This window comes from Pteronotus mesoamericanus, unplaced genomic scaffold (assembly GCF_021234165.1).
Source record: "Pteronotus mesoamericanus isolate MK-2021 breed Mesoamerican mustached bat unplaced genomic scaffold, CSHL_Meso_final contig_68, whole genome shotgun sequence".
Lineage (NCBI taxonomy): Eukaryota > Metazoa > Chordata > Mammalia > Chiroptera > Mormoopidae > Pteronotus > Pteronotus mesoamericanus.
Window position 1 is genome coordinate 4,265,192 of NW_026555234.1, and position 12,485 is coordinate 4,277,676.

General features: G+C 48.5%; 1 protein-coding gene across 2 annotated transcripts in view; it reads right to left on the reverse strand.

Moving 5' to 3' along the window:
- SLC2A9 (solute carrier family 2 member 9) overlaps positions 1-12,485 on the reverse strand; it is a 76,049-nt gene that overhangs the window by 34,233 nt on the left and 29,331 nt on the right. For both annotated transcript variants that reach the window (XM_054581937.1, XM_054581938.1), the window contains exon 6: positions 1,632-1,764. In XM_054581937.1, coding sequence (XP_054437912.1) covers positions 1,632-1,764 — 133 coding nt within the window. The remainder of the gene's footprint in view (positions 1-1,631; positions 1,765-12,485) is intronic.

Here is a 12,485-nt window from a genome sequence, read left to right on the forward strand (position 1 = left end):
TCACAGTGTGGTTTTGGTTTGCATTTCCTGGATGATTAGTGACGTGGAGCATGTTTTCATATACCTGTTGGCTATTTGTACTTCTTCTTTGGAGAAATATCTGTTCAAGTCCTTTGCCCCCTTTCAGAGGTTATCAGTGTTTTCTGGAGGAGGTCCTTATATATTTTAGAGATTAATCCTTATTGGATACGTGGTTTGCAGACACTTTGCCCTATTCTATAGGTTGCCCACCAGACTCAGTCCCAAATCACTGTTTCAGAATTTCTCCTGTCTCACCTGGACCAGAGGCCTATCGTGCTAGCTGGTTCCTGGTGGATTCTGCCCCCGAGGGGCACGGATGAGGGACCCACGGTGAGAGGAAGGAAGGCTGCCTCTGGGCAATGCTCCTGCTCTGTGACACCAAACGCCACAAATTTTGTGCACACGGGTGATTTTCTTCTACTGAAGGAACGTCTGTTGTTTCCGTCAAATTTTCAAAGGCTTCTGGAAACCCAAACCACAGAACCACAGCCTTGGGCAAGTCACTTCACCCCCGGAAGCCTCCATTTCTTCATCTAGTAAATGGAAGTTCTCTGATTTCACACTCCAGAAATGTTGTAAATGAGAAAGTGTATCCGAACCACAAGCTGTGAGACAAATACCGGCCATTATTAATATCCCATTATGCCATTTGTTAGGTCGAAAATAGGTTGCCTGGACTTTTTTAAAATGTTGCATGAATTATATTAAACAAGATGGTAATTCTCAACTTTTTTTCCTTGGATGTGGACATGAGCGCAATTTAGATCAGCGGGACAGGATCTGGATTAAGTAAATGGACACAGTTGTTAGTAGTAATGACAGCAAATCATGCTATGAAGCACAGATAGATAGGTGAAGCTCCCAGGGGCACTGCTGGGGGTGGGCGGGCAGAGCCGGGCCTTGCCGCGGTGCCGGTTACTCCAGCCCCTCACGCCCCTCCCCACGACGCCGGTACCGGTGTCTCCTTTTCTCCCGCTGGATGAACTGGAAGGCGGGGGTTCGGCTCTGCTGTCTGTCTCTGGGCAGAATGATCCTGGCTTCTCGGGGCTCTGCAGCAATGCCTCTGAGTTCCAAAAGCTGAGCCTCGCATCTGACCCTGCCCGGCACCACCGAGGGAAGTAGGGGTGCCGCCTAGGACTGGCAAGCCTCCCACGCCTCCCTGGCAGGGCTGCTCCCAGCCCCGTGTGCGTGACCCGGCGCTCGCTCTGTGCTTGTAAAGTCCCCTTCCTTGCGAGTGAATGTGAAGACAGGAGGACGAGGCAGGGAAGAAGAGAGGGGCAGAGGGAGGGCCCCCGCAGACCGGCACCGCTGAGGAATCTGCGTCCTCGTCCTGTCTGCGGTGGGGCCCACGCAATGGACAGACACCACAGCCCAGAAGTGAGCAGACCTGGGTCTCGCCCTGCTCTTTCCTGGCTTCCCAGGCGCCCAGAGGGACCCACGTCCCCTCCCTGGGCTGCCCAGAGCGGGCTGTGGGGGATGTGAAATGAGTGAGGGTGTCCTCGGGCGCCCAGCACCGCGCCTGCAGGGAGGGGAGGCCCAGGGCCCCGCGCGTCCCGCCACACTGACCCTGTGAGGGTGCCGGAGCCACGCGGCGGAGGCGAGGGGCCTACCTTTCTCCGCTCCCGCCTGGTCGTGCTTCTCAAACAGCAGGTAGCGTGGGCTCTCGGGGAGGAAGGGCAGGCTCACCAGCTGGACCACGGCGGGGATGGCAATCACTCCAAACAGGAACGGCCAGGTGCTCTCCTGAAGGGAGAAGAGGGGTCTGATGGGTGGGCGTGGCCCCCAGGCATCACCGGCGTGGCCCCCGCTGCAGGGCTGGGGGAGGGATCAGACACCGGTCGGCACCAGCCCCGGGTGTCCGGAACTCTCCGCGAGGTCGTGAATCCTGCGAGGTGGTGACCTGCGGGGTGGCTCTGAGGAGGAGGCGTTGGGGGGGCCCCGGCGGACTGACCCCCGGCTCCGGGCACCGCGGTGAGCCTGGAGGGCTTCGCTCTCCTGCGTGAGTGGCCTTGGGAGCCCCTCTCAAGGCCCCCAGTATCTCTGTCTCTTTACCTGTGCCGCGGGGACAGCCCCAGCCCCGTCAGGCTGTCCATCACGCTCTGACGGTGGGCCCTGGCGCACAGTAGGTGCGCAGAGGAAACCGCTGCTCAGGCTCTGCCACCACCCAGCCGCCTCGGCGGCCTGTGCTCACCAGCAGTCAGTGAACAGGGCGGGCTGCCGGGCGTGGCAAACACAGGGCAGGACCTCAGGACCCGGCCACCTCCAGGGCTACCTGTCTTCCCCTCCCTGGGGCTCAGGAAGGTCTCTCTCCCTCCAGCAGCCACGCGGACGCAGGCCACCCACTCAGAAGGCGGCTGAACAGACCATTTTCCCCTGAGGCTGTCTGGAAGACAGTACAAGGAAGTTCAGGCAAGCTTCGAAGGCTTTCTTGGCAGTTCCTGTGACAGGGCTTCAAGAACGACTGGATTTATTTTTTATTCCCTTCCATGTTCCTCTGAGACACGGGCTGAGCTGTTAGAGATGCCGCAGTGTCTCCGGCCTGGAGTGGCGTGACCACACAACCACACAGCACTACCCGTCAAACCAGCGGCCCGAGAACGCAGGGGCCTTGGGGCTGCCTTGAAGGGAGACCTTCTTCTGAGTAACGAGGAGCTCGAGGTCACGAGAGATGACTCACCCAAAGCCACGGTGCTGAGCACTCGGTGGCTCGCGTCTTGCCGGCACTGCACACTCAGAGCAGGTGAGCCCGGGGGTCTGTTTGTATTCTCGGAAGCAAAGAAGTATTAAGGAGCATCTTAAGGTCATAGACCCCGCGGTCGGATCTATGATGATACAGCAACAAGACCCCCTGGGACAGGAGAGCAAGAAGCTAGGAAAGTTCCTGGGCAAGTGGAATGGGGAAACCGAGACAAGAAAATTAAACAGAGCCCAACAGTTTGAGCAATTTACCAACAGCTGGTGAATCCCAAGAGCTTATCTCCCCTAACCAGAGAGCCATACCTCCCTGGCTGTAAAGCCCAGGTATCCACGGAAGAGAGGAATTCTAACGCGGACGGGGAGATAACACCGGAAGAGAGGGGCCAGCCCGGGGAGACACGGCACGACCCGCCCCCGCGGCTCCCCTCCCCGAGAAACAGCACATCTGTGCCCCTCCTCGGAATGTCCCCTCCCAGATACCCACGTTTCCCCCACGTGCACTTGCTTCTGAAAGCTGAAGGGAAGGTGGATGTTAGGGTTTTTACCTGCCATCGGCTCGGACTACTGGCCTCTGCTGTTAATAAAAGCACAATTGCAACCCAGTCCCTGTCTCTGCTTTTTGGCTGGCAGGCAGCGCGAGGCCCGGGCACGGTTGCCCTCCGGTTTCACTCCAGCCTCAGCGCTGGGGAAAGGCCAGCAGGTGAGTGACCACTCGCATCCGAAGGAGAACATAGGACATCTCTACGACAGGACAATTGTTTGGGGGAAGGCTGAGTGGGAGCGACTACCTTTAATGGCCACAGAAACAGGCGATGCCCGAGATGTGTCCAGTACACCTCGCACAAAGTGAGGCTAAACAAGAGAGCCAAGATTTCGGGATTGATCTCTACGTGCGAGGTATTGACTTAAGAATTGGGTCACTTGACTGAATTTGCACAACAGCTCCGTGAGCTGTGCACATTTATCTCCGTCTTACTAACAAAGATGCCGAGGCACAGAGAGATTAAGGAGCCTGCCCAAGGCCACAGAGCTAGTCGGTAGCAGAGTGGGGACCCACAGCCAGGCATTGGTCCAGGGTCCTTGCTCTGACTCACTTTCCCAGGGGTTCTCAAACTCAAGTGGGTGTCACGCTCACCGGGGTTGGGGAGTTTGTGGGACCTCACATGGCTGAGCTGCACCCCAGCGTTTCAAGTCCAGTAGGGACGGGTGCGGGCAGGGAGCACCCTGAGAACCCCTGCTCGGAGGCGCGCTGACCGCAGCTGTGAATGGTCACTAAGGAAACCCTGAGAATCGCCACTTGCAGACATTAGCTCTCACACTTGACAAATGGCAGAGCCCTCCCCCCCCGCACGCACTCTTTTTCCTGTTGTTAGAGAGGGGGACCGTGAATCCGCCCCAGGTGAAAAGCCACCCCGTTTGAAAAGCCGGGATTATCTAAGAGAAGGTTCAGAGTTTGGGATGTCGTTTGAAGGAGTCTGGACATCAACCTGAGAGGAACTCGGAAGTGGCAGAGAGAATGGAGAAGTCACAGTCTCTGATTTTCCTTTTCCCTTCCAGGGAAATGCATCCGTGTGGCTGCTTCAGACCCATCCCTGCATTTCCCGGCTTTAGAAAACCTCTGGGTCATGCCCTAAGGTGAGATTCTCCATTTCAAAGAGGAAAGGTGTGGTTTCTAAGCAACTGGAGAATCAAGGTAATTCTCAGGTGAGAAAGTTGTTGGGCTGTCTGGGGCTTGAAATCCCTTTAACAGAGATCCGGAAGTTTCTTCTTATATTATACAAGTCAAGTGTTCTTTTCTTCCTGGGCTTGAATGAAGAGAGCTCTGGATCAAAAGCTCACAGAAAACGAGCGCTTTCACACGCTCAAGGGCCAGGTCCCCATGAGAAAGATGTGAGGTGGGAAACGCACACCCCCCACGCAGGACACCGTGCCAGGACGCTAAACTTCGGGGTGCCCCCCACCCTGCCCGTTAACAAGCCAGGACTTTGGTCCTCTTGCAAAGAAGTCAAGGGTTTCAGAACCGGGAAGGTCCGGCTCCATTGCCTTCTGGCAGAGGTCATTGAGGGAATTACTAACCTCTCCAGGACTGAGCTTTTGATCTGCAAAATAGAAAGTGACCAGACTTATCTCCAAGTACTTCTCGCTCCACGAATTCAATGAGACACCGGCTGACTTCCATTAAGCACCAGCCTCAGGCATGTCCCAAGTGCTTGACGTGTATTTCCTTCTTCAGGCCTTACAAAAGCCCCCAGGAAACAGGTGCCACCGAGAGGCTCGGTAACTGATCCGGGCCCGCAGCACGTGGCGGGCGGTGTTGCTACGCAGACCCGGGCAGTCTGTCCCTGGACCCGGGCGCACCTACACCGCCCTGTGCTGCGGCTGGGGCTGCCCCCGTGCCCCTTCCTTTGCAGCTCCCTCTCCTATTCTAGAACCATTTTCGCACCACTGTTTAACCTTGTGGGAAATTTTCCTGGTGTCAGATCCTTTGTGTTTTGTAGAGTAACACTAATTTTTGTTATGCCAGGTCTGTCTGTTAGAATGTGCTGAGAGAGAGCTATGACCTTAAGCAAACATGGAATATATAAAAGCTGATCGCACACCAGACACAGTAACCTTAAGGTGTTCCCCAAAGAAGAAATTTATGGGTTACTTTATCTTTCTACAACAACAACAACAACCCTGTCAGTGAATGACCATAACAAAGTCACATCTACTACTTGCAATGGGTGAACTCAAGAGTTGGGAAATTTTAGTTTTAGGTAATAGTTCGTAAGCTTCGTAGTTAATGCCTGAACAAGCTGTGGTTTCAGGAGCTGCAGGTAGGGCCCAGCCTGGCTCCAGGAGACCACAAGCAATTCAACCTTGGTGCTCCAGAGGGGACCGTAGGCCATCAAGATGGTATCTGAGCCCTTGTGTTCCAGGAAGAGACATCCCGCCTCCCAGGACACAAAGAAAATCACCCAGGACACAGGACACAGGACACAGATAGAAAATCACAAGTCAGCAGGTGAAAGGATGTTAGGGAAATTGCAGCTTTTATCCAATTAACCTCTTTCCTGAATTCCAAATCTCTTACATATACTTTTTCCTCCTTATAGAAAAGGCTGGCTTGAGAGGAAATGTAGGACAGTCTGTTAGGGTTCATAACCCGCCACCTTCTCAGGTCGCCGGCCACCTGAGTAAAGTGCCCACACAGAGTCAGTCCCTGTCTCCGCTTGCTGGTTCTGGCAGCGGCAGGCGGCATGAACACCAGCTTTTCAGGTTTGACTTGGAAATTGAAAACATTCTGAGTTAATTGTTCTGAATATGGAATAAAAATGTCAAATTAATTAGAAAAAAATAACATCAAGAAAGTAGCATATTAAAATTTCAGGAATGTTGGCAAATCTATGTTCAAAGAAAAAAATGTGTGAATAATAATGATGAAGCAGAAATTAATAAAGCTAAAAAGCAATAAAATAGTTTACTATTTCAAATAACAAGATTAGAGGCAATCACTTGGACATTTTAAAAAAGAGAGAGCAAAATCAAATAATAAAATTAAATCAAGAGACGATATAAAGAATAGACTATGAAGGACATTAAAACTTACATAGTTGTATGTCTGTATGATACATATTTAAGTTTCAAGGAAACAAGTGACTTTATTGAAAAGACAGAAATTAACAAAATTGACTCAAAAGAAAATTGATTGCTAATTAAAGAAGAAACTGATAAAATTTCTTCTAAGAATTTCTTCCTGAGAAGACTAGGTTGAGATGGTTTTATTAGTGGGGTCTTTTGATACTTTAATTACCAACTAATGTTATATAATCTGTTGTAGAATGAGTAAAAGATGAAAACTCTGGACAAATCTCCTCTATGGATGTAAGTGTGTAGAGTCTAAATAAGATACCAATGAATCAAATTTAAAAACATATAAAAAGAATATTCCATAATAACCAAGAAAGATATATGCCAGGAATGTAAGAATGGTTTTATAAGACACTCGAATAATATCACATATGCATGAATGATTGTAAGCTAACAAAAAAAATCAATAGCTTAATAAAAATCTGAAGCTATTTTATACATTGCTGACAGTCTAGAAAAACTATGATAAGACAGATAATTCCTTACCAAGATAAATAATAAACCATTTTAAATTAATAACAATTAACACCCTTCACTGTGGAACACAACAGGCGTTCCCAAGAAATCAGGAAAAAACAAAGATGCTCACTATAGTCAACATGTTTAACATATCCTGTCCAATGCAATAAGACATGAATGTTAGTACAAGAATAAAATAAAATAAGAGACATAACTATGAGAAAGGAATGAACAAAAGTTTTGCTTTTGCAGATGCTATCAATAACCATTACTTGAATTGTCTAGGTAGGCAAACAAACAAATGAACGCTATTAGAAAGCAAAAGAGAGTTCCAGATTAACATATACAGTCAGTAGCTTCTCCATATTTTGTTAACAACCAGTTCAAAACATAATAGAAAAACTCCAGTAACAGTAACAAGCTAGAGAATATCTAAGAAATTAATAAGAGAATTGCAGTTTCTGTTTCTTAGAGATACAATGGTAATAAGAAGACCTGGGTGCTACCCAAGGAAACCTTAGTGAAGAGGGAGGCATGACCTGCTTCTCGATGGAAATAACGGATTAGGAAAAATAACCTCCCTTGGGTTCAAACTCATGAATCACTTTAACATACTTCCAATAAAAATTTCAGTGACATGTTTGTGTTGGAAAATGAGGAAACAGTTTTAAAGTTCCCACAGGGGAATAAACAAGTAGCTGTTGCTGGCACAGAGCTGCTTAGTGAAGACCAGCGGGGACAGAGGTGCACATAAACTAAAGTGACAAGAGTGAGAACTCAGAGTGGGCGCTGGAATACAAATGCAGAAGGAACAAAGCGGATGGTCCTGCCATAGAGACTCCTGTTCACTATGGATTTAATGTGTGGGGAGGAAACCTCAAAAATCAAGAGGGGAAAGGTTGTTTGAACGAGTGCTTAGTTTAGGAAAAAGTGGTAAGAAAGGTGGGAAAAGATAAATTTAAATGACTTCTGCCGTATTCTAAAATAACTCCAACAATTTTAAGAATTAAACAGAAAAAAAAATGATACCTTAACTTACAAATAAAGGCAGATAAAGATTGATTGTATTCCTAGGAGAGGAAGATATTTCTTGACTAAAAATCAGTGGAAGAAATCTCAAAGGAAATGACTTTGTTATATAACAATGCTATTTTTTTTTAAAAATAATCCACACACTGAAAATGAAAAACTACAACTAAAATAGAAGTCATAAAACATTTGCCACAAATACTGTATATCAAAGGGTTAATATCCTTAATAGCAAAAGAGGTTATAAAAATGTAATATCCCAAAGCACATGAATAGATAGGCCTTTTGTAGAAGAAATATTTGAAAACTAATATATTGTGATGAGCTCAGTTACAGCCTCCTTAAAGATACCCACATTCTGATCCCTGGAACCTGCAAATGTTAATTTATGTGGCAAAAAAAGATTTTGCATTTGAGGGCCTCCAGGCAGGAAGATTATCCTGGATTACCTAGGTGGGCCCTAAATGCCATCACAGGTGCTCTTACAGGAGAGCGACAAAGGGAAATTTGATTGCGGCAAGAAGAGGAAAAGGCAGCGTGACCACAGAGCCTGGAGTGATACAACCACAAGCCAGGGGGTGCCGGCAGCCGCCAGGAGCCAGCAGAGGCAGGGCCGGCTCGTCCCCGGGCCTCCAGAGGGAGCTCTGCCCTCCTGACACTGGGACTTGTCCCCATAAGACTGGTTTTGGCCCTGGCTGGTGTGGCTCAGTGGACTGAGTGCCAGCCTGTGAATCCCAAGGTCGCGGTTTGATTCCCGGTCAGGGCACGTGCCTGGGTTGCGGTCCGGGTTCCCAGACGGGGCACGTGAGAGGCAACCGATCTATTGACATAGCTCTCACACATCATTGATTCTCTCCCTCCCTTCCCCTCTCTATAATAAATAAAATATTTTTAAAAAAAAGACTGGTTTTGACTTCCGGCCTCCAGTAATGAGACAGAATAAAATGTAGTCTCCGGTGTGGTGATTTGCTATGGCACCAACAGGAAACGAATATCCGTATGAAACCTCCCATCTTGCTAATAAGCAAAGAAAAATTAAAAATAGTATAATGCAAGCCAATACCATTTTTGGCCTCTCAAATATCGAAGAGCGAGGTAAGCGGCTATGATGACAAGGATTGTGAGGCCCAGGCTCTGAGCACTGCCGGTGGGGGCCGCGCTGTGGCGGCCTCTCAGTGTGAGGGGGCGTTGAGAGCCTGTGTAAAAGCCTCGGATCAACTGACATTCTTGGACCCATCGCTTCCATTTCTCGGACACCGAACTACACGAAGAATGAGAGATTTGAACAATGACGAACGCAGAAGATTGTCCACCCCAAGTTTGCAAATCGCAGTGTTTTAATAATAAACACAGGAAACAATCCACATGCCCGGCAATAAAAGAACAACGAAACAAATTATGGTAACTCTTAAACGGAATACTGTACAATTATTAAAATTATCAGGGCAAATAATTTTAATGACTTGTTCACAATATAATGTTGCAAAATATTCACCCGAGCTATAAATAGGATGGACCAAATGGCACATACATATGTGTGTGTGCACAAGGTACCTGAGCAAAATATAAAGAAAAGAAATTTTAAAACTGAGTGTTTATCCAGAATTTCTGAGATGCAGAAACTTGAATGTTTTTATTTCCCAAATTCTTCCTTGTTGTGTGTTACGGGCGTACAATGGACGCACCATAATCATAAAAATCAAATAAGTCAGTCAAGAAAGGAGTTAAAAGATTTACAAAACAGGCATTTGTTTTAATGTTATTCATGTTAGTGAAAACTCAGAAAGAGCACAGGCATTGGATGCTGGGCAGGAGTTATCCTACCCCTTTGAGATGGAGTATCGTGCTGACCCTGCTTAAGAATATGTGTTTGCAAAGAATCTTCAGAGACATGGGCACATTGTTTTGATATGATGCTAAGTGATTTTTTTAAAGCAAAACACAAAGTTAAGGGCAGCAATGTTTCTGTCGCGTAACAGGTACATAGAAATGTAGAAAGAATGAAACCAAAACATTAAAAGTGGCTGCCCCCTAAAATGGCAGAATTTCGAGTGTTTTTACTTCTTCCTCTTTTTTCCCCCAGTGTTCTAAGCTGAGCGTTAACTATTTCTGTAAAGAAACAAAATGGACATAAATGTGTATGACGTGTGTTCCCGTTTGAACGATGAGGGACTTCCTTCCAGACACACGAAACCATACATTCATGACGCCACATTCCTCCTGTGTCTTCTCACACGTCTGCCTACAATTTTTCTCTAAGTTCCTTTTTTCTTTATCATTGCAGGAGAAATAGTTAATTAATATGCTCTTTAAAATATCCTTTGGGAGCATAAAACGTCATTAAAACTCCACCCTCCACAATTTCGCGATGCGTCTGATTCGCGGCAGCTGTCCTAACGCCTCCTGCTGCCTCCCACAGTTTCTGCCTTTCAAAGCAGCTGCCTGCATTGAAGGACCCTTTCCATCTCTTTAATTTTTTTACAAGCCCAGTTTTTCTCTCTTTAATGTTTTTACAAGCTCTGTTGTCTCTGTCTTTGAAAGTGAATGAGAAATAAGATTAATGGAGAGAAAACAAAGTCCTGACACTTAGAGAAATAATCATGGATCTCGCTTGGCCAGGATGTCACAAATCTCCAAAGAAACAAATAAAAATTTCCCATTTGATGTTCTTCCTGGGACCGGAGCCTGTGTCCTGGGGCTGGGATTTGAGAACCAGAACTTAGTCATGTACCCTCCTACCCGGTCCCGCAAGTATGTGAAAAAACCCAGCCTGATGGGAAGAGAGAGACTCCGGGAGCCAACGGCGCACCTCCGCACCTGCGCACCTCCGCACCTTCGCAGCTGGCTCTGGTCAGAAGGTGGGCGTGGGCCCTGGGTCCCTTGGCCGGCGCCATGCCTACCAGCCCTGCTGCAGGCAGAGAGCGCCCCTGCTGGAGAACCCCCACACCGCAGTCCTCCCGTCAGCTTTGGCTTCAAGTGACTTGGGCCGTTCACGTCGGCAACCTTGTCATTTTACCCCCTGCACAGCTGCTTCTTTCTCCACCTGGGCTCCCTCCCTTAGCCTCTGGTACCCCATGCTACCCGATGACCTGCCAAACACCTGGGGTGTCCTCCCTCAGACACCGCGCTCCGTCGCCCACTACGCAACCTCACCCACCTGCCTCCGCGCCCACTGCCATCACTCTGAGCCCAGCTTGCAGCATCTTTCTGCTGCCGAGCGCCCGCTCCCCGGGCTTGGCTGCAGCGCCAGCATCCTGTGCAGTGGTCGGCAAATGTGCCGAACGGGGGAATGAACAGAGAAGACGGCGGTACACGGAAGTCCTGGGGACTTGTATGGGCTGAACACTTCGGTCCCCTCCAAACTTATACATGAAAATCTTGACCCTCAAGGTTATGAAATGAGGAGGTGGGGCCTTTGGGAGGTGATTAGGTCCTGAGGGAGGGACCCTCATGAATGGGGCCAGTGACCTTGTAAGAGACATGAGAGGGATGACCCCTCTTGCCCCCAGGAGAGGGCGCAGCGAGAAGGTGGCTGTCTCTAAGCCAGGACGGTGGCCCTTACCGGAACCTGACCTTGCCGACACCCCCATCTCTAACTCCCAGTCTCCAGGCCTCTGGGGACTAAATTTTGGTCCTGTATAAGCTACCCAGTCTGTGGGATTTGTTACAGCATCCCGTAGGGACTAAGGCAGAACTCAAACAGAGAAATGACTTGGTATTGATTTAACAAATAGGGACTCGGGTGAGAGATGAGCGATTGGAAACTAGCCCATAAAAGAAAAAGCCCCTGGCGGGTGCGGCTCCGTGGACTGAGCGCTGCCCTGCGAACCCAAGGATCGCCGTTTCGATTCCCACTCAGGGCACCTGCCTGGGTTGTGGGCCAGGTCCCCAGTAGGAGGCGCACAAGAGACAACCACACAATGACATTTCTCTCCCTCTCTTTCTCCCTCCCTTCCCCCCTCTCTAAAAATAAATAGATAAAATCTTTAAAAGAAAAAAAGAAGAAGCTTCACCTTTACTGAAGCAGACGTTTACTTCCTTTTTACCTTTGGAGGGCAACAGTCCTGTTCATTGGCTTCAAGATATATTTTTATGTTCAGGGAGCTGAGGCTGTACTTGTTATATGGGGGGGCAGGGTTTGGTCACACACATAATGTTTAAGATATTTAGAACTTGAAAAACAAAAGGCAAAGGAGTCTCTTTAGATGGAGCCTCCCTTTGGTAAGCAGACATTTCTAACGCGCTCGCGTTCATTACTGAAGTTGTGAGGGAGGTGACAACCGCAGAGGTGAAATGTAAGTTGTCTTTGGTTTTTGCAAACGAGAAACAAATCATCACCATAATAACCCAGAAGGGTCAGTAACAAAATATCAGAAGCAGGTGCCTCTGAGGTGACGCGGATCACATGAAATATAAAAAGTCATGCTTCCTGCTATGAAATTGTTCACTCTCATATGGTGGAAATGGTAAACTGTGTGTTATGTATATTTTGCCACAATAAACACAGTTAGCAAAACACTTCAAAGCATTTTTGAAGGACAAATGCCAGCCAGGTCCCGCTACCCATCCTGTCACCGGGCGGCCACTGCGCGGGATCCCTCTGCTTGCGCAGCCTTCCCTGAGCGGGGCCGGGGCGGCTCAGGTTA